General features: G+C 33.7%; 1 protein-coding gene across 4 annotated transcripts in view; it reads right to left on the bottom strand.

The window, feature by feature from the left end:
• FAF1 (Fas associated factor 1) overlaps positions 1 to 19393 on the bottom strand; it is a 179971-nt gene that overhangs the window by 82214 nt on the left and 78364 nt on the right. For all 4 annotated transcript variants that reach the window (XM_082312728.1, XM_082312725.1, XM_082312727.1 and 1 more), the window contains one exon: positions 5182 to 5268. In XM_082312728.1, coding sequence (XP_082168854.1) covers positions 5182 to 5268 — 87 coding nt within the window. The remainder of the gene's footprint in view (positions 1 to 5181; positions 5269 to 19393) is intronic.

The following is a 19393-nucleotide window of genomic DNA, read 5'->3' as shown; positions in this document are numbered from 1 at the left end:
CCAACATGGTTAAGAATGCTGAAAATTGAAAGGTTGGGTTTGTTTGTTTTTTGTTTTGTTTGCTTTGGTTATTTTTAAATCATAGCTACTAGACTGACTTGTATTTTTAATGTAATGATACAATGGGTTTTGTTCTTCAGTGTGCACTTCTTGCACTTCCGTAGGACTCATTACCATGCACTGAGGAAACAAACCCTTCCCAAAAGCAACGTGATAGGTGTAGATCACTTCAATTGAGTTATTTTATGCTTAAAAACTGGACAATCCTAAAAAAATTCTCTTGTGATGAAACAGTACAAACAAAACACAAAACTGATTATCCCTGACATGGTAATTTTTACATAAACAAAATTAATTCCCATCACTTTATCTTAATTTTTATAAATAGAAAATAGACAAGGGGGTTGGGTAAAAAAAAAAAGTGATGGAACAACTGTAACCTCCTTGTTTATTCTGGGGAAAGAACATGATAATTCATTATACTTTCATCCACATAAAAACATCCAAGCAAGCCATCAAAGTCAGAAGGTTATCTAAAATAAAGACATTTAGGAACAGTTTATTAAATTACTCAGTTACTTTTCTGTTTCTTAATGATGATGAATGTGCTGCTTCATAGATTACCATGAACTTCCAAGACTGGGTAGTGTCTAACGATTTTCGCTACTAAATTGGCATTATAGTATAAATGTTAAATTGAAACTTTACCATATTCCTGAACCCACATAACAACACAGACTGCAAGTATTCTAAGTATCTAAATTAAAAGGATCCTGCCAGATCCACTCTACTACTCTACTGCAAGCAACTGATGAGAACCACAGAAGGAAAGTAACATACAAAGTAATTAACATTAGAGACCATCCAAAGTATAATTATGATATTCTTACACAGGAAAAAAAAAATAATAGTTGAGCATTTTCTAATGATGTACGTATTTTAATTTACATATAGTCAATTTTACACTTCTGATTAATAGACACTTTCTCTGTCAGGACTATTCATTCTTTAGTCATATCAATTCCAGGGGGAAAATTTCAAATGATCCAGTATATACAGAAATGGCATCCATTACAATTAAACAGCTAGTGTATGTAAACCTCGCAGTTTGTTTTCATATCACAATGACAGCATGCAGTAATGAACTTTCTGTTCAGAAAACCTTTTTAAGACCTGGAAAGGGAAAGAAATATATACACCCAAATACTAATTACTCAGATGCTTAACACTTGACCTCTTCAAAAATCTGCAGATCAGCCAAAAAGCGTCATAAATGGTTTGACTTTGTACCAGAATACTATTTATCAGCATTCTTAATTTCTATCTGTGCAGACTGTGCTTAGTTCTCAGCAATGAAATAGCTAAATACAACAGCAGTGCTAATTAGATCATACATAAGCGTTAGAGAATTTTGATTATAACCTAGAAGTCTTTATTAAATTCAGCTAAGGAACGTCAACTACATCTGTTACAGCCATCACAGAACTGAAGGTGGTCGCATTCACAGGGGATGCTGCAGAGCAGAGCCTCAATACGTTAGTGGCTACACACGTGTCACAGCTGAAATGTGACTCTTCAGTAGTGCAGCCGAATAACTTGTAGTTGTAGACCTACTTCTGCCTAAATTATTATCCACTGGCTTATCTATACAGTAAAGAAGTACAGTTACTCGTCTTGAAATGACGATATCAGGTCTTGACCAACCATACTGTTTAGGGAAACAAAGCGTTACTGGCAATAGGTGGAAGGACGGATGCCAAGTTCCTCTGTACAGGATCTGTGTGCGAGGGCACAGTTACAACACTGAGCGCTTCATCTTCTGTCTTTGTCTCTCTCCCATTTACCCCTCCAAATCTCATTCTAAAAGTTTTACATCATTTTCGTGCAGAAAAATATTCCATTTTGACAAGCTCACTGTCATTACTTATGAAGTACATTTGTCATCACTACGCTGAAATGACTTAAAACAATGAACTAATCAAGAAAAAAGTTTTAGCTTAAATACTGAGAACAAAAGCAGCACAAAAGCAACCTCTCTCCTCCTTACCATATTGGGTGTTGCTGTTCTATGCTACCAAAATGAACAGAAACATCAGGGACAAAAACTCATCCTGCCGAAATAAATCAAAAACCAGTGACCTCAAGGGGAAAAACAGTTTTACCTCAAATATATATGTGTAAAGCTAATATCCAAAATGTCACCTACAACTCATCTCAGATTTTTGTTGTTGTTGTTGGTTTTTTTTTTTTTACTCATACATATTTGAAGGTTTCTTATTCCACTTGGCAATAGCAGTAATTATCAGCAGAAGTTTAGAAGTTCAGCCAATATAGCAAAGAGAAATGGAATACATTTCAGAAATTTTAGTAAATTATTCTGGCTTCATTTTCATTTTACAAGCTCAGTAACATTAAGGTTGTTACAATATCAAAATAGAAATAAAGATAAAGAACAGATTGTGATTCTATTTAAATCAAATTGTACTTATTTTTCAATTTTCTAGGATAATTTTCCAAGACTTCATTATATCAGTTGATGATATATACCCCAAACCAGATAAAGTAAGTCTTCAATATAATTAAAGTTTTACTTAAGTAAACTTGTTAAAAAAAAAAAAGAAAAATTTAAAACTCATACGTTTACTTTCTTTGAACTTTAATGAGCAGAACAGATATAATTCACGGCATTAAAATTATTCTGGCACGATAAAAGCTAAAAATATGTCCTTGCCAAATGGTGAACATGAGATTTCCACAGACTACGTCTGCCTTGTTTCCCACAATCAAACTGTCACAGCATGAAAACATTCTCCTGCGTGTGGAGGTTTTGATACCCATTTCCCTGGTGAAAGTGTGCAAAAGGATCTGAAAGAGTTATTGACAATTCATACAGTATCCCATATTTCATTAGATAGTACAAGCAGAGAACATATCTTAACTCTGAAGGGAGATGAAGCAACAATGTTTTAAATGACTATTGACTCCACTAAATTTCCTGATAATGTCAGAAGACTGTAGTCTGTCAGGTTCATAAGAGACTCAAGATGATACAGGAATCCAATTATGCGAAGTCTATTTAGTTGTCCTGTTTGCTAAGCCAAAGGTTAACGAGAACTGCACTGAAAAACCTCCTGTGGTATTACAAAGTATTTCTTATGCTGCATAACATGTAAATGAAAAAGTATTTTAATCAAGTCTTTCTTTAACTCTTTAATTGCAACGGAATACTATACAATACAGCAAGTGAAAAACTCATGATGGAAAAAGTGATTTTAAAAATTTGCCTCTGAACTAAAGACATCATGACTAATTACTAAAGTAATTATTACTGAATATTTCAAGTTTGCAAAGGAAAAATGTTCAGATCACAGAACCATAGACAGTCATTGCTAACATTAAATCTTTGTAAATAGTAAGCTATGGCCTCTAATTTTAGACAGAAATTAATTATATTTTTGTTGGTAACACATTCAAATCTGTTTACACAGCTGACAAGTCTCAGCTGCACCAGACTCAAGCAGTAAGCTTTGAGGACTATCCTGCTTTGGAGCAGATGACTCAACATTCACCAATTTCATTAAAGATGAAAAGGGGAAAAATTCACCTGCAACAATGTCACTTGTAAAAACAGACTTAAAACAGATTTATGAGTTTTACATATGTGAGGTATCCTATTCAAAAGAAAGGGGGGGCAGGGAAATACGGGAAAACCTAACAGCTGTGGGAAAACGGATTAGAAGTGTTGAGTTTCCAATTCTTTTTTGGGCTAATGTAAACTAATAAAATGTTAAAATGGATCCACATTTCAAAGACTGTAATTACCACATGACACCATGCTCTTATTTCAGATCTTACATCTATCGTCTCAGATATGCTCTTGAATACATGGACATAGCTTTACCCACCTCTCTCAAACTTAACTACTGTTTCTGCAAACACTACCACAGACATATTTTACAAGTATATTAGAAATTCGGAGAGTCTTTGCTTTTTTTTTTTTTTTTTTTTTTTTGATTGGCATAAATCCTTTACCCAGAGCAAAAAAGCAGCAGTCGTATCATATAAACACCAATTCTCCCTTTAGAAAAAGAGTAGAAATGAACAGGAAAGTAATGCATTGAAGATAATGTTAATGCATAAAGAAAGCAAATCCCAATTCCATTTTTACTTTGTAGAATACTCAGGTTCAACTCCTAGTTTAAATGAATTATTTTATAAAAATAGAAATATTTATTTTTTCTACATTTTTCTCAGATCATAAAGTCTACATACAACATAACTACATAATTATTTCGGCCTTTTAGGCTCTTTTTTTTTTTAATAAATAAAGGTGGACCTCCCCAGCTGGCATTGGGAACATACTACCAGAAAAAAAAAACTGTCTGAGCAAAACTGAAAGACATGCTGTAAAACACACTGCAGGGACAACCATGCAAGGAAGCAAGTCTAATATTTAATGGAATTCTGCAGTTAAGTCCCATAATTACATGAATTTGTAGGCAATTCACAGTTAGCTGACTGCGTCACTGAGGGTACATATTGATCTCAACTAAGATTTCTTTCCATTTCTAAATAATGGTAATTCCAAAACCTGCAAAATACGTTTGAAAATTGAATACATATTGTACTGTATACATATTATTTATCATTTCAAAATGTAATCTTGCAAATATCCATAAATTCTTACTGGTCCAGCAAGAACCAAAGTAGATACTTTAAAAGCAAGTGAAGTTCTCCACCGATTTCAACAGGAACACCTCCTGCTTAAAGCCAGACGCAGGCTTAAGAACACCAGTGATCTGATGGACACAACTGAGGAAAATATCTAGATATGCACTCAGAATACATGTAAAAAATAGGATTTTTTCGCTGAAGTTCCATCACTGCAATAGACCTCCTCAACTTCCACAATGTTGCGCAGCTTTGCTTCAATCTAGGAACACATCTCCTTCTAGTCTAAAACATGCACTGTATTTGATACACATGAATAATTTCCATGGAAACGTGCTTTAGTAAGCCAACAACTTAGTATTTGTATCTTTCAAGATAAAGCTCCGAAGTATGCGTAATGATAAGTTACTGCATACAGGACACTAAAAGCTATTGGGTGATTCTGATCAAAAATCCAAGTAAAATCAGCTATTTTTAGGAAGAAATGAAATGAGAACCAAAGCAACTCACCGAGTCGTCTGTGGCAGAAGGAGGCCAGCCTTCCCATAACTGGTGACGGACAGGGATACTAGTTAGGTCATACACATTCCGCTTTACCTAGTAAAAAAAGAAACAAACCAAAACAAAAAAAATCAGAACCTTTACTAACAAAACTGTTCCTCCAACACTCAAAGATTCAGATCTGTTCCACAGGTTTATGTACAGTACTGCTGAATTTCAGTGCTGCCAAAAGCAACTGAACAAACTATGTTAAAGAAAAAAAAAAAAAAATCTATAAAGTATCGTTCATAATGATACATTATTCCTGAAGTATCATAAATGCGTAAAACAATTCATAATACAAATTTCTCCGTAAAAAGTATTACAAAGTAATGATCAAACTGTAGGGAAGCAGAAGGCAATAACAAAAATTCTGTTACAGTTTTTGCTAGTTAACATACTCCATTTTCACCTGAAAATTTTAGGTTCGTGATAATACAATAAGAAAATCAACTATTTTTGCATAAGTTTCTTAAATGGGATAAAAAACCCGAAAGTGATAGTATTAAACATGAAAATATAAATTAATAAGCACATTTCCAATGAAGACAGCCCATTTCAAACATTTATTAACAAAATGCAAATAAACTAATTTTTACATCAACTCTTTTCTTATGACGTCAAAATATAAGTCACTACCATTAATAATCTCACACGATCATTGTCAGGAGGAAGGGAAGGGGAAAAGAAGAAAGAGCTGAAAATTTCAAATACAGGAAGAACGCTGCAAAATAGAAGAGTCGCAAAACTGTTTCTTCAAAAACATTAATACAGATAAAAAAGCTGGCATGTTTGACCTGGCTTGCAGTCTCGCACACTTACCCTAACTTAACAGCTTTCTCTGTCTGAACAGAAAAATGATTAAAAAAAATCAGGAAGAAAGCTGAAATTTGTCAAAATAAGAAATACTAACATAATCCATATATTTAAAAAGTTTCTTATTCAAGAAATGAATGAAAGGTGATTCTAAACTACCATTCTTAGGGACGTAATACAATAAAACAAAGTGATCTATTATACAGGCATTTTATATAATTTGACCCTAACTGTTAATCAGTACTTGCCATAGCTTCATCATGGAAGCACAGTTGAGTTTTGAATACATGGTAAGGTAATATGGTAATATAAACATACGGGCTGTGCATATGTTCCCTCAAAATTTGGCATCTATTTTTAGTACAGAATGTATATGCAACATCTGGAAGGAGATATTAATCTAAAAATGTGTTTGCATAATGAAATAGCACCAAAACTCTTTTTCTCAGGATCATCTTTAGAGAGAAATGCTGCATAGATCCTTTCTTTTCAATTTTGCACATAGTTCAAGCACATTAATACATGGATGAAGAATACATGTGCAGACATTAAGTGGTAAAAAAACTGTTCTAATCATTGTAAATATCCTAAGGGGGATGAGGGAGGAGGCAGGGATTTCCACACATACGCTTGCTCACAAATGTTGATTTAGGCAACATTCTTCAAAAGACTCTTCATGGCACTGCTGCATGAGTTTGCCAAAAAATAAATACAACTGAGAAAATTCAGGGCATACAAACACAAAGTACAGTGCTCTTACTGTATTTCCAGTTCTCAGATCCTCCATTCAATTATTGTTGCTTATTCTCACTACTTTTAGTAGTAGTAGTACTAGTAGTAGTGGTAGTAGTTTTTCATACTAATAAAGTGCCCCTTAGTAAAAACTGTGAAGAACTCTCCCATTTCTGGGTAGATTTACTATATAGGCTATGCAGATAATAATTTCAATACTATCAGTTTAAAGCTTTATAAATGTAACTATTCTGAATAGATAAGTGGAAAATAATGGCTTCAAATTATTATCTTACAGCAAGATACATTACTTCCAACTCTTGAGTCTACATCTTACTAAAGGATGAAAGTCAGACCATGTGGGTTCCTTGTCTGGACATTTCAGTATCATAACATATATTTGGGTTGGATTTTCAGCTAAGCTTTACATTCATTGTATGTTTCAGAATCATTACGATATCTCTTTTTTTTTGGTAAAACTGGTAAATTACATGGACACCCAATAACCTTTATGTTAATACTGGTTTTGTTCAGGAGTTTTTGCAGGGAGACTGATCTGGTAACTATGCTTCAATTAAAAAAAAAAAAAAAACACTATATTTTAATTAAAAAAACTAAAACAAGAACATTGTTTTGTTTTAAACACAGAATACTGAAGCATTGATTAGTAAATAAAGTGCCCTTCATATTAGTGCTTCCTCATCATGTTTAAAAAATACAAATGTACGTTAATGATTAAAAACTTATTTGAATACATTTCAAATACACATGTATATGGTATATTCTTATATATACATGTATATGCATCTGTATACACACATGCACCTGTGAAAAATGGAATTATGGAAGACTGAACTCTATAGAACTTGGTATATGATCTCATCCCTACTGTTCAAAACAAACAGCCTTTCTTCACTGCTTCTTAACAAGAAGGTAGCCTGCTGTGCAGTATTCGTTTCACAGCAGTATCAAGGTAAAGAGATGTCATTACTCCGTACTGACCCCACAACAGCCCATCAAAATGTAACAATACTGATCTGTGATCACAAGCATACGGTTCTTGCTATTTTAGTTTTCTTGCATTAAATACAGAGGAAAAACTGTCCCTGTGAGATAACTAGTCTCCAATTACACATCAAAAAAGTCTTCTAATATTATTTTCAGAATAGAAAACTCTAAAATGAGCTATTTTCAAATAACAAGTGAAACTTATTTAGAGAAACGTGGGATCAATGCAACTACAGAATATTGTTTTCAAAAAGCCTTCAGAAGTAAAAATAAATAACTCAGAAGTCACATTCCTCAAATTCCCTTTTAATTCCAAAGTACAACAGAAAGGCATTATGAAAAAAACAGTATTTCCCTTCTTTTATTAACTCATCTGTAACTGCACTGAATTCAATAACATTCCTCTGCTATTCTAAGCTTGAAAGGCATGCTCGGGGTAAAGTGTTATGTTGGTATAAAGCACAATGCCAGACTGATGTGCCGGACAAAAGTGATCAAAGTTGAAGTAATTTTAGCCAACGCACAAGTATTCTGCTGCGTTATTCTACCAGAATGACATCTGTTGAGCAACTCGTCGCAGAATAAACTAGTTGTTATAGACAGGCCCGGTCGGGTAGGGGACCATGTAAGACTTATTAGAGTAATGTTTGATTAAACAAACTGCTTGAGTTAAGATCATAACTGGATTTGGAATTCATGCCAAAGTAGTCTTCTTGCAAACAACAAGCCACAATCAATTATTTAAGATAAAACAAGCTTGCTTTTAAATAACTATTTAATTTTATACTTGTTTGGTAATTAGAATAGTATTAAGAAAGCAGACTGCAAAAGTTTGAGAGAGACTAGGAATATTTACTAATCAAGTACAGAAAACCCCTTTTCTTCATTAATTGACTTAATTTCAGTTTAAAGTTAAAAATTCTGTAAGGAGGAAAAAGTTCTAAAGATTCATATAAAGCAGAACTATAAACTACTTCTTCACTAGGCCAGTGAAATAAAAACCTACAGCTATACTCTTCATGCAATTGAAAAAGGTTAGCATAGTAAATGGATGAAGTCTGTTTTAAGGCTTTTATTTGCAAATTCACACGATATCGATAGGAGGACTGAAATCTTTATAAGTTTGTGTAAAGCAAACTCTAATTTCTAGTGCCATCCACTCAGCTACATTTATTGGCAAACTTTTTGCTCCCCCACCTTTGATCAGTTTGAAATACTAATTGGTGGCATTGTCTTTGTGCAGCCCAGAATTTCTTTTCATAATGTTCAGATGCCATGGTGACTGGCACATTACTATGGCAGCCAGCCTTCAGATTATAATCTCCAGAATATACGAGATCATTTAAAAACAAATTAAAGGCACATCTATTTGGTTCCACAACTCAGCTGTGAACAGTATCAATACAACCATTTAAAGAACAACAAAAAAAAAAAACAAAACAAACATATATTTCAGATGCAATTTTACTTGGAAAATTATGTATAATTCCTGCAGAATAGCCTGCCTTGCAGCTATACACTGATGCTGGTCAAGCACGTGAAGTTTGACCTTCAGCTCATTTTCAATGGTGTTAGAAGGGAGTTAAAATATTAAACAACTTTTAATATTTTAAGAAAACCCGTACGTCAAAGTAGCCAACACACTGAGAAAACTTCCCAGATATAGGTGGAGTCTTATGTTCTTATCTTTCACTGCTTTTTTAAGCAGATGAGTTATGTTGCTTTAAAAGGAAGGTTAAACACAAAAGATACACTTTGTTTGTAGATATGAAGTTAATCCAACATTCAAAGCCCTTCCACATCCATATTAGTAAGGACAAAATGAAGTAAAATATACCACAGGGCAAGAGCCTGTACCAGGTAATGTGAAGATGATGACCTTCTGGTGGTTTCACTTAGCAGCAATAAGTAGCTGGGTTTTTTATCTCTGAATTAGAAAAATCTGAAATCTACTGTAAAAAAAAAAAAAAAAAATCTAACACCTACCAAATTGTTAAAAAATTAAATTTACGCTGAATCATCAAAGAACTGTCGTGCCTGAATCTGTATCTTTGAATCACAACAAATCACAACAAAGTTTAACAGTACTTTCCCTCAGGCTGTTTTCCGCTTATGCAGGTACAAAGTTAATTGAAATAATGTAGATAATGAACTTTTGTTAGTCTTATTATTAAATATAATTTATGCAAAGCTGTAAATTGGCTGAGATGCTAAAGACTGTTCCAGGCACATAGGCAGCATGAAAGACAGTGCAAAAATGAGTGCATGAAAGGCAGACAAAAGGAGCAATAAAGTCAGAGGACTGTGAGGAATGTGGAATGTGAGTTGGGGGACGTGGGGAAATGAGATCAGATGCAGACAGAGCAAGGTTGCATGGGGCACTGATAGTAAAGCGAGAATCTTGACTTTGACATTGTAACAGAAGAAGCCAAGACAAGTAAGCAAACTTTTCAGGGGACAGAAATGATATGGATGGGGCAATGACAGAAAGAAACGCAAAGTAAGCAAAAGCATTTTGGTGAAGAAAGATGGAAAGAAAGGAGGCAAAACCAGCTAAAGCAATAGTCTTCAAGATTATAGAGGAAAGCCTTTTACATCTCCGCCAGACAAAATTCCACTGACAGATTGCAAAGAGCATCAGGAACCTGGCAGTAATACATGGGAAGCAGGGACAGAATCTACCAAGTTTCTAAGCATAGAGAAGTGTCAAAGATGATAAAGTGGTGAATTTAGAAGGATAATGATGTTATTAATGGTTATGAACAAAAAGATGGGTCAGATGAAAGGGTAATTTCAGTTAACTATGGACTAACAGGAACTATTAAAAATATAGAGATGTAAAACTAGAGAGAAAGAATTTCTGAATCAGCATCTCTGCCACAACCTGTTGCAATAGACTTGGTCCATAGTAACAGTAAAGACACAGGACAGAAACTGAAGAAGTTAGGAGAGAAAATAGAAAACAAAAATAAGTGATGCATATTTAGAATTTTCCTATAGCAGAGAAAAGGTGTTTTGCATTTTATCAGGAAAAGGCTATTTGCAGTCAACGAGAAACTGAATTTCTTAACTTTAAAAAGTGATACGTGCAGTAATTTTTAGCCAGCAACCCACAAGTACGATATATTAATATATAGCAAGTAATGTACTGTATGAACCATGACTAACATTAGCACCCAAACCAAAACTCTCACATCACTTTATGCAAGATTCACTTGAAGGGAATGGTGTAAGTCTGCTCCACTCACGACTTTTTGCCTTTTTGTATCTCCAATACACAATATAATAAACTATATTAAAACATAAAGAACGAAGGTTATTTAAATCAGCAAATTTTAATTTAGTGTAGGCTTGACTTTAGAAACAATAATGCAAATCTAAAGGCATTAAATGATAACTGGCCTCTCCTTCCAGCAGCTGACTGAAGCTTAAATTCTGGAATGCTTTCAATTAGTGAATTAAGATATCAGAATCAGGCTATTTTTAAATAACGGCATCTGCTTCTCAAGAATTTCATACTATTGAAACTCTCCAAGGAAGACTCACTCTGCTAAAATAACTATTTACATTTGCACATACACTCAATTCACTCTGTTGTAATCTAAAGGAAAAAAATACTCTTCTGACCTAAATATTTAACATCTACACTGAATGCAAAAGAACTCCTCTCCTGCCCAAGCTTGCCAGCCAAAAGTCAGTTGTGATTCAGCGCTTTTATGAAATACACAAGAACTCAAATGTGTGTTTTACTACAATACATCCTCTAATGAATTTTTTATTTCACAGCTCTTCATTTAAATTACTATTTTTGCTTTTAATACCTCTGAAAAGATTCTGGTCTGATTTATTAAGTTTTACCCTTTAGTAGGCTAAAGCTTTGAAACCTCTTTTCTTGTTTAATCCAGAATAAAAATGCATAACATTCTAACATAATTGGTTTTAATTCAACGTCTGAAATACATTACTTGCTTATTCTATCATGACAAGTAAAACCAAAACAAATAAAAGCACCAAAACTTGTATACCTCATGAAAGTAGTATTCTCTTCTTTCTAATTAGCACTGTTTCATTTTCAAATTAAAAACAATATGCAATTTCAAACCTCCTTAAAGGACCACAAGAGAACCTGAATGTCCATTGTATGTCAGCCACATACAAAGCAGAATTCATCAGCAAGTTACAACACAAAAAAAAACAGTAGAAAATTTTCTGCTAATTTTTCATGTACCACTTTCCTGCAGTTAAACACATTCTATGTACAGAAAAGCCACTAACACATCCAACTTTCACTTGAGAGTGTATGGAACAGCGATGAAACCAAAATAAACCCAGTTTAAACTACTGTTAAAAATGGGTTGTACTGTACTGTAGTACTCAGTAAATATTGTGCCAATATCTTCATTAGAAAACTTGTTGAATTCATTATGTAACCATTCAAATTAACCTAGGTCTGGAAAATAACGTGTGATTTTTCTGACATTTTGCTGATAAGAGTTCAAACAAAGGAGATTAAGTCACATTAAACACTAAGTAAAAACCAGCAAATACATTTTTTTATGTTTCCAATTCTTTTACTTCAATATCTAGAAAAAGAGATTGAAGTACATGAATTTTGCCTCTCATCCTTGGAAAGGTGGAGTAAGAACTTCATATATCTAGGGTTTAAATTAATACTTTAACATAAATAATCCACACTATTTCCAATTTGAGTGATGAGGCAAGGAGAAACTGGTAACTACTAAGAAAGATTAAGTGGCTGAATAAGTAAACGCGAAGTTAATGTATTATTTTGCTATGATATATTTTAAAGTGGAGGAGGGAGGAAAATTTTCAGGAGAAAGAATCTGTAAACAGACAACAAACTTAGCTGATTCACCATAATATTTTAGTAAAAACCTTGTCATTTAGGAAAATAAGATACTAGATATGAGGACAGATTGACCAGTACGACTTCCAGAAAGGCATATGGATTCTTTACTTCCCAACTAAGCACTTATAGCCTCATTCCCCCAGATTTATATCTATCATAGTGAGTCACCAAACAACATCCAAAACAAAAATGTTAATTCCATTTTACTGATGTAAATTCTTGAGGACTACAGATAGTCCTAATTACTTATGTGAATTATTACTGGCAAACTTAGGCAAATGTCCTAAATTAAAAAAATAAACTGTTTTTTTCCTAAGCTAGTTGGCTATCTTCTGTCTACTTGGTCTACAGTTGAGAGAAAAACACCTTCAGAGACACTACCTACTCACTTTATAGCCTCAATGAGCAACTCTATTTCTGAGGTGTAACACTTATTCAAATAATTTAGAAATTTTTCTTAACTGGAAGTTGTTAGCAGAAGCCCATCCAGTTTAGGAATCACCAGATGATTTAAAAATCCATTAAATGTAATGACATTTGAAATTCATTACATTTTATAAATGCTTGTAAAGAAGCATTCAGCAGTTTCCCTTCAGCAATAGAAAGAACATTACGAATAAATTACTTTCATAGATTTCACAATTATTAATGCTTCATTATCCTCTATTTCATTTGTTGGCCCTCATATTTTAAACCTCTTTTAAACCAACCCTTCTTGGATGTCATTTGACCATTTTTAATGGGTCTGTGTCAAGTTAGCATCTTAACACTACAACCTACAATAAAACAGTCCACTGGGTAATACTAGTATATTTTTGTGGTTAAAACCTGAAAATTTTAAAATAGAAAATAAAAGCAAAGCTTCAACTAAACTTTATTGAATCTTTTGACATGTGAACTTCTGATTGCCTCATGCAATGTATGTCTATGCCTACAATATAATCTGAAAAGATGGATGTTCCAAACATGAGATGTTCCCTCAGAGATTTGGCAAGATATTTTCCCAACCTCAGCCTCCTGCCCAGACAATGTTTGAGGTTTGAGAATTAATCTGAGCTCTCTTCAAGCTACCACATACTACTTTTTGCCACTGCTTTGGGTCTGGCCTTTTCCTGGGCTGCAGCAAGTGGCAAATAAGTATATATTATATTATTCACTATATTCAAATTCTATGCACAACTGTTTCACTGTCTTTAAAATCTTGTTTTACTTCTCAATGCCTCAGTTTTCTGCCAGCATACACACACACTTTAATTCTGTGGAATAAAGAAACCTCTTTGCTGATCTCCATCTTTAAATACCTAAAATTAGCTATCCTTCTAGAACAGCATTATTGCAAGTTACAGTCTTCTGAACTTGATGCAGAAGTTACTGATTGCTGCTATATGGCCTGCACTGCACAAAGGTTCAGCCTACATAATTATTATTATTCATTGCTTGTAGTGCCTAGGAGACCTAATTGTGATAATCCCCTCTGAACTTAAAACTGCATGACCCTTTGAATTTTTTAATAGAAGGTTAAAAGAAGAAACAAATTCCTATAGAAGAAGAAGGGAAAACACATTCTTAAGAAATTGAGGCAAGGGACACAAGTATTTTAAAAAAAAAAAAAAAAAAATCATTTTAGCAGCACACAAGCATGAGGTTGAAATGGGGTATGAAAGAATTAGAGTGTGAGCTAGCTGTGACATTAGAGATTGAAAGGAAGATGTGATTAGGGTTAAAAGAGATCAAACAACAAAGACTTACTGCCAAAACAATTTTACAAATTTATTTGAAAATGCCTTAAAGAATTCTACTAACAAAACTAAGCTGATGATAATACTTGAAGTTTTTTGTTTGTTTGTTCTACATATAGTGCACTGACACAGAGAAGATACATTTTGAAGTCCTGGTTTGTTCTTCCATTCAGTAGGAATGGTCATTTGAGAAAACATACTTACAAGTAACCTAAATGAAAAAGCACTGCTCTGTGGAAACTTTTAACTGATCTTTATGCACATTACAAAAGACAACAGGCAACTGCTACTAAGTCATCTATTACCAGATCACTATCAAGAGGCAACTACTCTTTTGACAAAGCACTCAATTGCAGTATAAAGGGTATTTATTTGCTGTAAAAGACAGGATAATTACCAAAAGAGATTGTTAATGCTACCTTCCCAATTCCAGCTACTTTTATGTCCTAAAATGTTGCTAAATTGCCAAACACTAGGTATTTTATTTCCATTAAAAATTAACATTTTAAGACCCCTTTAAAAATAGTGGGACAAACTCTGGAGGCCAATACTCATGCAAGATCCTGCATCTGGCAGGAAAAATTAGACCTTAGTTTCGCTATATAAAAAGTTACTTTTAGTTACCACCTTCCAGAAGATTTCAGAGTGCCTCACAAAGCATGGTAGGAAAATTACGTGACATTCAGAGGGTTATTTTGGACTCTACTGCAGCAGTGTACAAGGATGTAACTGATCTGAAGCTAGAAAAATATAATAAAGAATATACAAGCTGAATTAGGATATCTCTAGGAAGAAGCCATGAAAGACTGATAAGAAAAACACCACAAATTAGAAAAGCTTAATTATTAAGATCAGTTCAATGATCTTTGGAGCTAAAAAAAAGCCATATAAAAACCACTAGTTGAAACAGCTGGTCTACTAAATGCAACAGAAGACTGCACCAGGGTAACAGTTTGTATCTGGGCTAACCTGATGAAAGAGATCATCGGGAGTCAAGGGACAAGTAATCTCATATGGATTGCATACTTAGACTTAAAAGATATTCCTAATGAATTATCTCAGTGATTAAATCAGTAACTTGGAGAAAAATATACCTTGACACTTACTGATCATGAAGTTAAGGACATGACCGAGAGCAGTAACCTTGATCCAAGCTATTTAAAATTGGTATGAAAGCATGATTTAAACTACTAAATACACTTTCGGTGCATCCCAACTTCTCTCAGACCTACCAAAGCCAGGGCCAGAAGCTACTGCCATTACTGGGTAACGGTAAAACATAAATAAAGGTTAGGAAGTAAGAAAAAATCTGCATGCCAGTTACACAGGCTTGATCCCAGTTTGTCCATATCACATGTGCATATATTCAGACTACTGCACAAACAAGTGTAAATTTGCAGCTCCTGTCTTTCAATCTGCTCCACTTCCTTTGTCAGAAATTAGTGTGTGAACTCTTCAGCAAAAAGTCTGTACTATACTTTCCTGTATCTTGTATTGGCTTTGTTGTTTCCTTGTTAAGGAACTAGTTGTCTTAATGAATTATAGCATAGTGAATATTTTGGATATAGTCAGATCCCCACTCATAAGGATCATAAAGATTATTTCTAGGGTTTGAATTATCACTCGAAGTGAAAGAGATAGTTGATGTGATTCTTGCAGTGGAAAGTAGATCTGTTACATTTTCACGGCTGTCATGTTCTGAACAAAAGAAAATTTAGACAAATGTATTTGAAGACAAACACTTCCATCGTCATTTCACAAGAAACTAGTTTGCAACAGCCTAAGCATGATAAATACATATATTGGCCTTTCTTTGCTTCCCTACTTGTGCATTTCCACAGGTCTCAAAAGTAACCAGTCATATCAATAAATGGCAAAATAGATGGTCATTTTAGAAACTAATAAGGAGATGAATGGAAGTTAGATTTCCCATTCTTATTGCATTTAATTATAGTAAACAGCAACATTTGTATTCATACTAAAAAAAAAAAAAAAAAAAAATCACCTTTCCCTCTTCCAAATTTCTTCTCACTGTGGTCCAATGAGAGACTAAATCCTACTGCCCCTCGCAAAGCTTAGGTTATCATACGAAGACATATGCTCCTTAACACATTTCATTGATGGACAGTATCTTCCTCCACTCCTACCCAAACATGTTTCAGAATAAAAACTGACTGTTTCAAAGTGTCGGAAAATGCATAAACCACATGTGCTTCAGAGACAATCCTTATTTTAAGTGATAAGCCCACCAATTTCAGTTTAAGAAATGGAACATCACAAAATCAGTATTTTGTCATGTGTTTTTTACTTGTCTCATTTCTAGACAATTGATAAAATATTATTTTATGAGAGAGTGTATTTTATTGCTACTAGAGACAATATAAAATCTATTCAATTTTTTTTTAAATGGTCAATATTAGAAAATATTTGCAAATTTAGACATTACGTGAAAAAGTAGTTCAATCTATGCATCTTGTGAAGCAAAATACCACAACTGTGGTACTTTCATGTAGAGAAATACTCTAATACTCCTCTAACTTCAATGTTTTACCTATTTCTTCCCACCACTTTTACACTTAAAGATCACAGCAAGCCTGCTGCTTAGAGAAGAGAGATGGGTCAGCTCTCTCTGCAGGCCTTTTATTCTTAGTCCCAGCCAACAAGATGCATCTAAAAAGGAAAACGAGTTACAAATCTGAAAATACTGATTTCACCAATATTGTATGTACTGTTGCAACAACAGGACAAGGCTTTTAGTGTGTCTTGCAATCACATTTGTAACCCAAAGGAAAAATGACGCGCAAAGTGCATTTTCTCTGAATACTTGCTGGTATCTTCACCACACAAAAGAGAATATGGGTTACCCAGAAACCCATCAATAACTCAACAGTTGACTTGCTTGGTTCACGTAGGTTGTTGGTATCAGGTAGTTGGCAGACTCTTACATGTGAGAACTCAGCATGAACGCAACACTAAAGTAAATTGTGATATCTTTCTCAGTCACTGTAAGTACGAATTTAATAAATTATTTTATGTGGTTGAGTTTTAATAGATATTCTATTAATGTTATTTTAAATTCAAGTTAAATTATAAAACAAGGTTTACTGAGCTGTTAGTCAGCTTTGTACTAATGACAACATTTCTTGGTACTTCCTCCATTTCATTTTCATGTCTACCAAATCACCAATTCTTTTGGGGTTTTTCTTTACACCAACAGTATTCAGAAAGAATCTGAAATTCATTTCTGCTTTAACCAAGGAATGGCTGTTATTTTCACATGGGAAAAGAAAATTATGCAGATAATCTGCACAGTGTATTTTAAGAACGTCAACATACACACATCAAATACAAATATAGTTACTAATATTGCTACATTTAAGGTATATGCATATAAGGTGCTCGATTATACTATTAACAAGCAGCTCTCCTATATACATATACATTTTTAAAAAGAGAATTCAGTCTATTTAACAATTCATTAACAAAGCTATTCCTTAGCTCATCCCTGCCATAACCTGCTCTATTCAGAAACATATGGGAAAAGACATTAAATAACCAGTGAAAACCATGGACTTCTGGTATTAGTGCTACACATTGCATACCCCTATTCATTATTCCACCTCCCTTGTTTAATCTATCATTAAGACTCAGTGACCCTACACTAAATTTAAAGCAGATCCTTCCTTCCTCCCATGCCTAAATTCACATACTTTTCTAGTTGGGGATGCCCTCAAGTATTAGCCACTCTACAGGGTTTCTCTAATCTCAGCTCTGAACTATGTTGTGCTATAGAAGCAAGAAATTGCTGGTTTACGTCTTTAACTATGGAATCTTCCACCAAAAAACCCCCCTCATTTACTTAATAAGATAGAGAAAAATCTCTCACTTAGTACATATTTAACATGTACAAAAATTTATGTAATTTTTATTCTATATTGTATAGAGGGAAATTAAAGTAGACTGTTTTAGAGCACTGCTTCCCTGTACTTGTATCCCAAGCACAATTTCATTGGAAACAACTTTAAAGCTTTCAGAAGTTTATTGTCACATCTTATAAGAGCTAGATCTTCATTTGCATTCAAAGTCAATATGAAATAGTTTTCTAACAAACAAACAAAAAGTCAAGAAAACAAGATGATGATAAAAAAATCAGGTAGTAGATTTACCTTTGTTTTTTAATGCAGGAACTAAAAATATATTAAAAAGTATGAAGACCTCTGCCTCTTTCATTTCTTTTCAGTGACACAGATTGCACTTTAGCAGCAGTGGCAGTACAGGTGAAAATATACTAAGAGTTTTCTGAATAAGGGAAAAGAATAATTATCGTTAACATCTGTACATATTTGTCAACTATACTCCTGTCTTCCTCTTCCATGATAAGGTGAAAATTGATCTTCATCAGGATTTTAAAAAGTTAAAGACAGTAAGACAGTGAGTAAAGCAGAGATGAAATTCTGTTGAGTTAACAAATGAATCGGGCAAAGGTACAATCTGAATATAGATTTTCATCTGTACTGAAAGAAGCCATACAATTTGTTTTGGTTTCATCAATAATACTATTTTTACCATCTTTAAATATGTTTAAATGTACTTCCTGAAAAAACAGAATGGTGTTGAAAAGAAGAGCTGCAATCTGACCAAAAACCCCAGTCCGCATTCTCTTTGGCTCTTATTTCTTTAATTTCTTTAAGTCTTTCCCCAAACAAGTCAGCACTTGAACTCATGGTAGGTGTACATGAGTCGTACATATTTGTAGAATACAAAAAGATGAAGGGGAAAGCAAACTAGTACGGTTTAAGTTGTCAAAAATCATATTTTTCTACGTGAAGGCTATAAAGGGTTATTTTCAACTCCTGTTCTCTATTAGAAGTTATCAGATAACAGAAAAATATTAGGGCAGTTAAAATAAACACAGTAAGCTGAGAGCCATACTGGAAAACCTGACGTCTGAGTTCTATGCAGATGCAGACACAGGAAGATGAAGGAAAAGTGTTACCAGAAAATGAGAAAAATCAAC

The sequence above is a fragment of the Platalea leucorodia genome (genome assembly GCF_965183815.1).
Source record: "Platalea leucorodia genome assembly, chromosome: 5".
NCBI classification, from domain to species: Eukaryota; Metazoa; Chordata; class Aves; order Pelecaniformes; family Threskiornithidae; genus Platalea; species Platalea leucorodia.
Note: the sequence above shows the minus strand (reverse complement) of the source record. Positions and strands in the feature narration are given on the sequence as shown.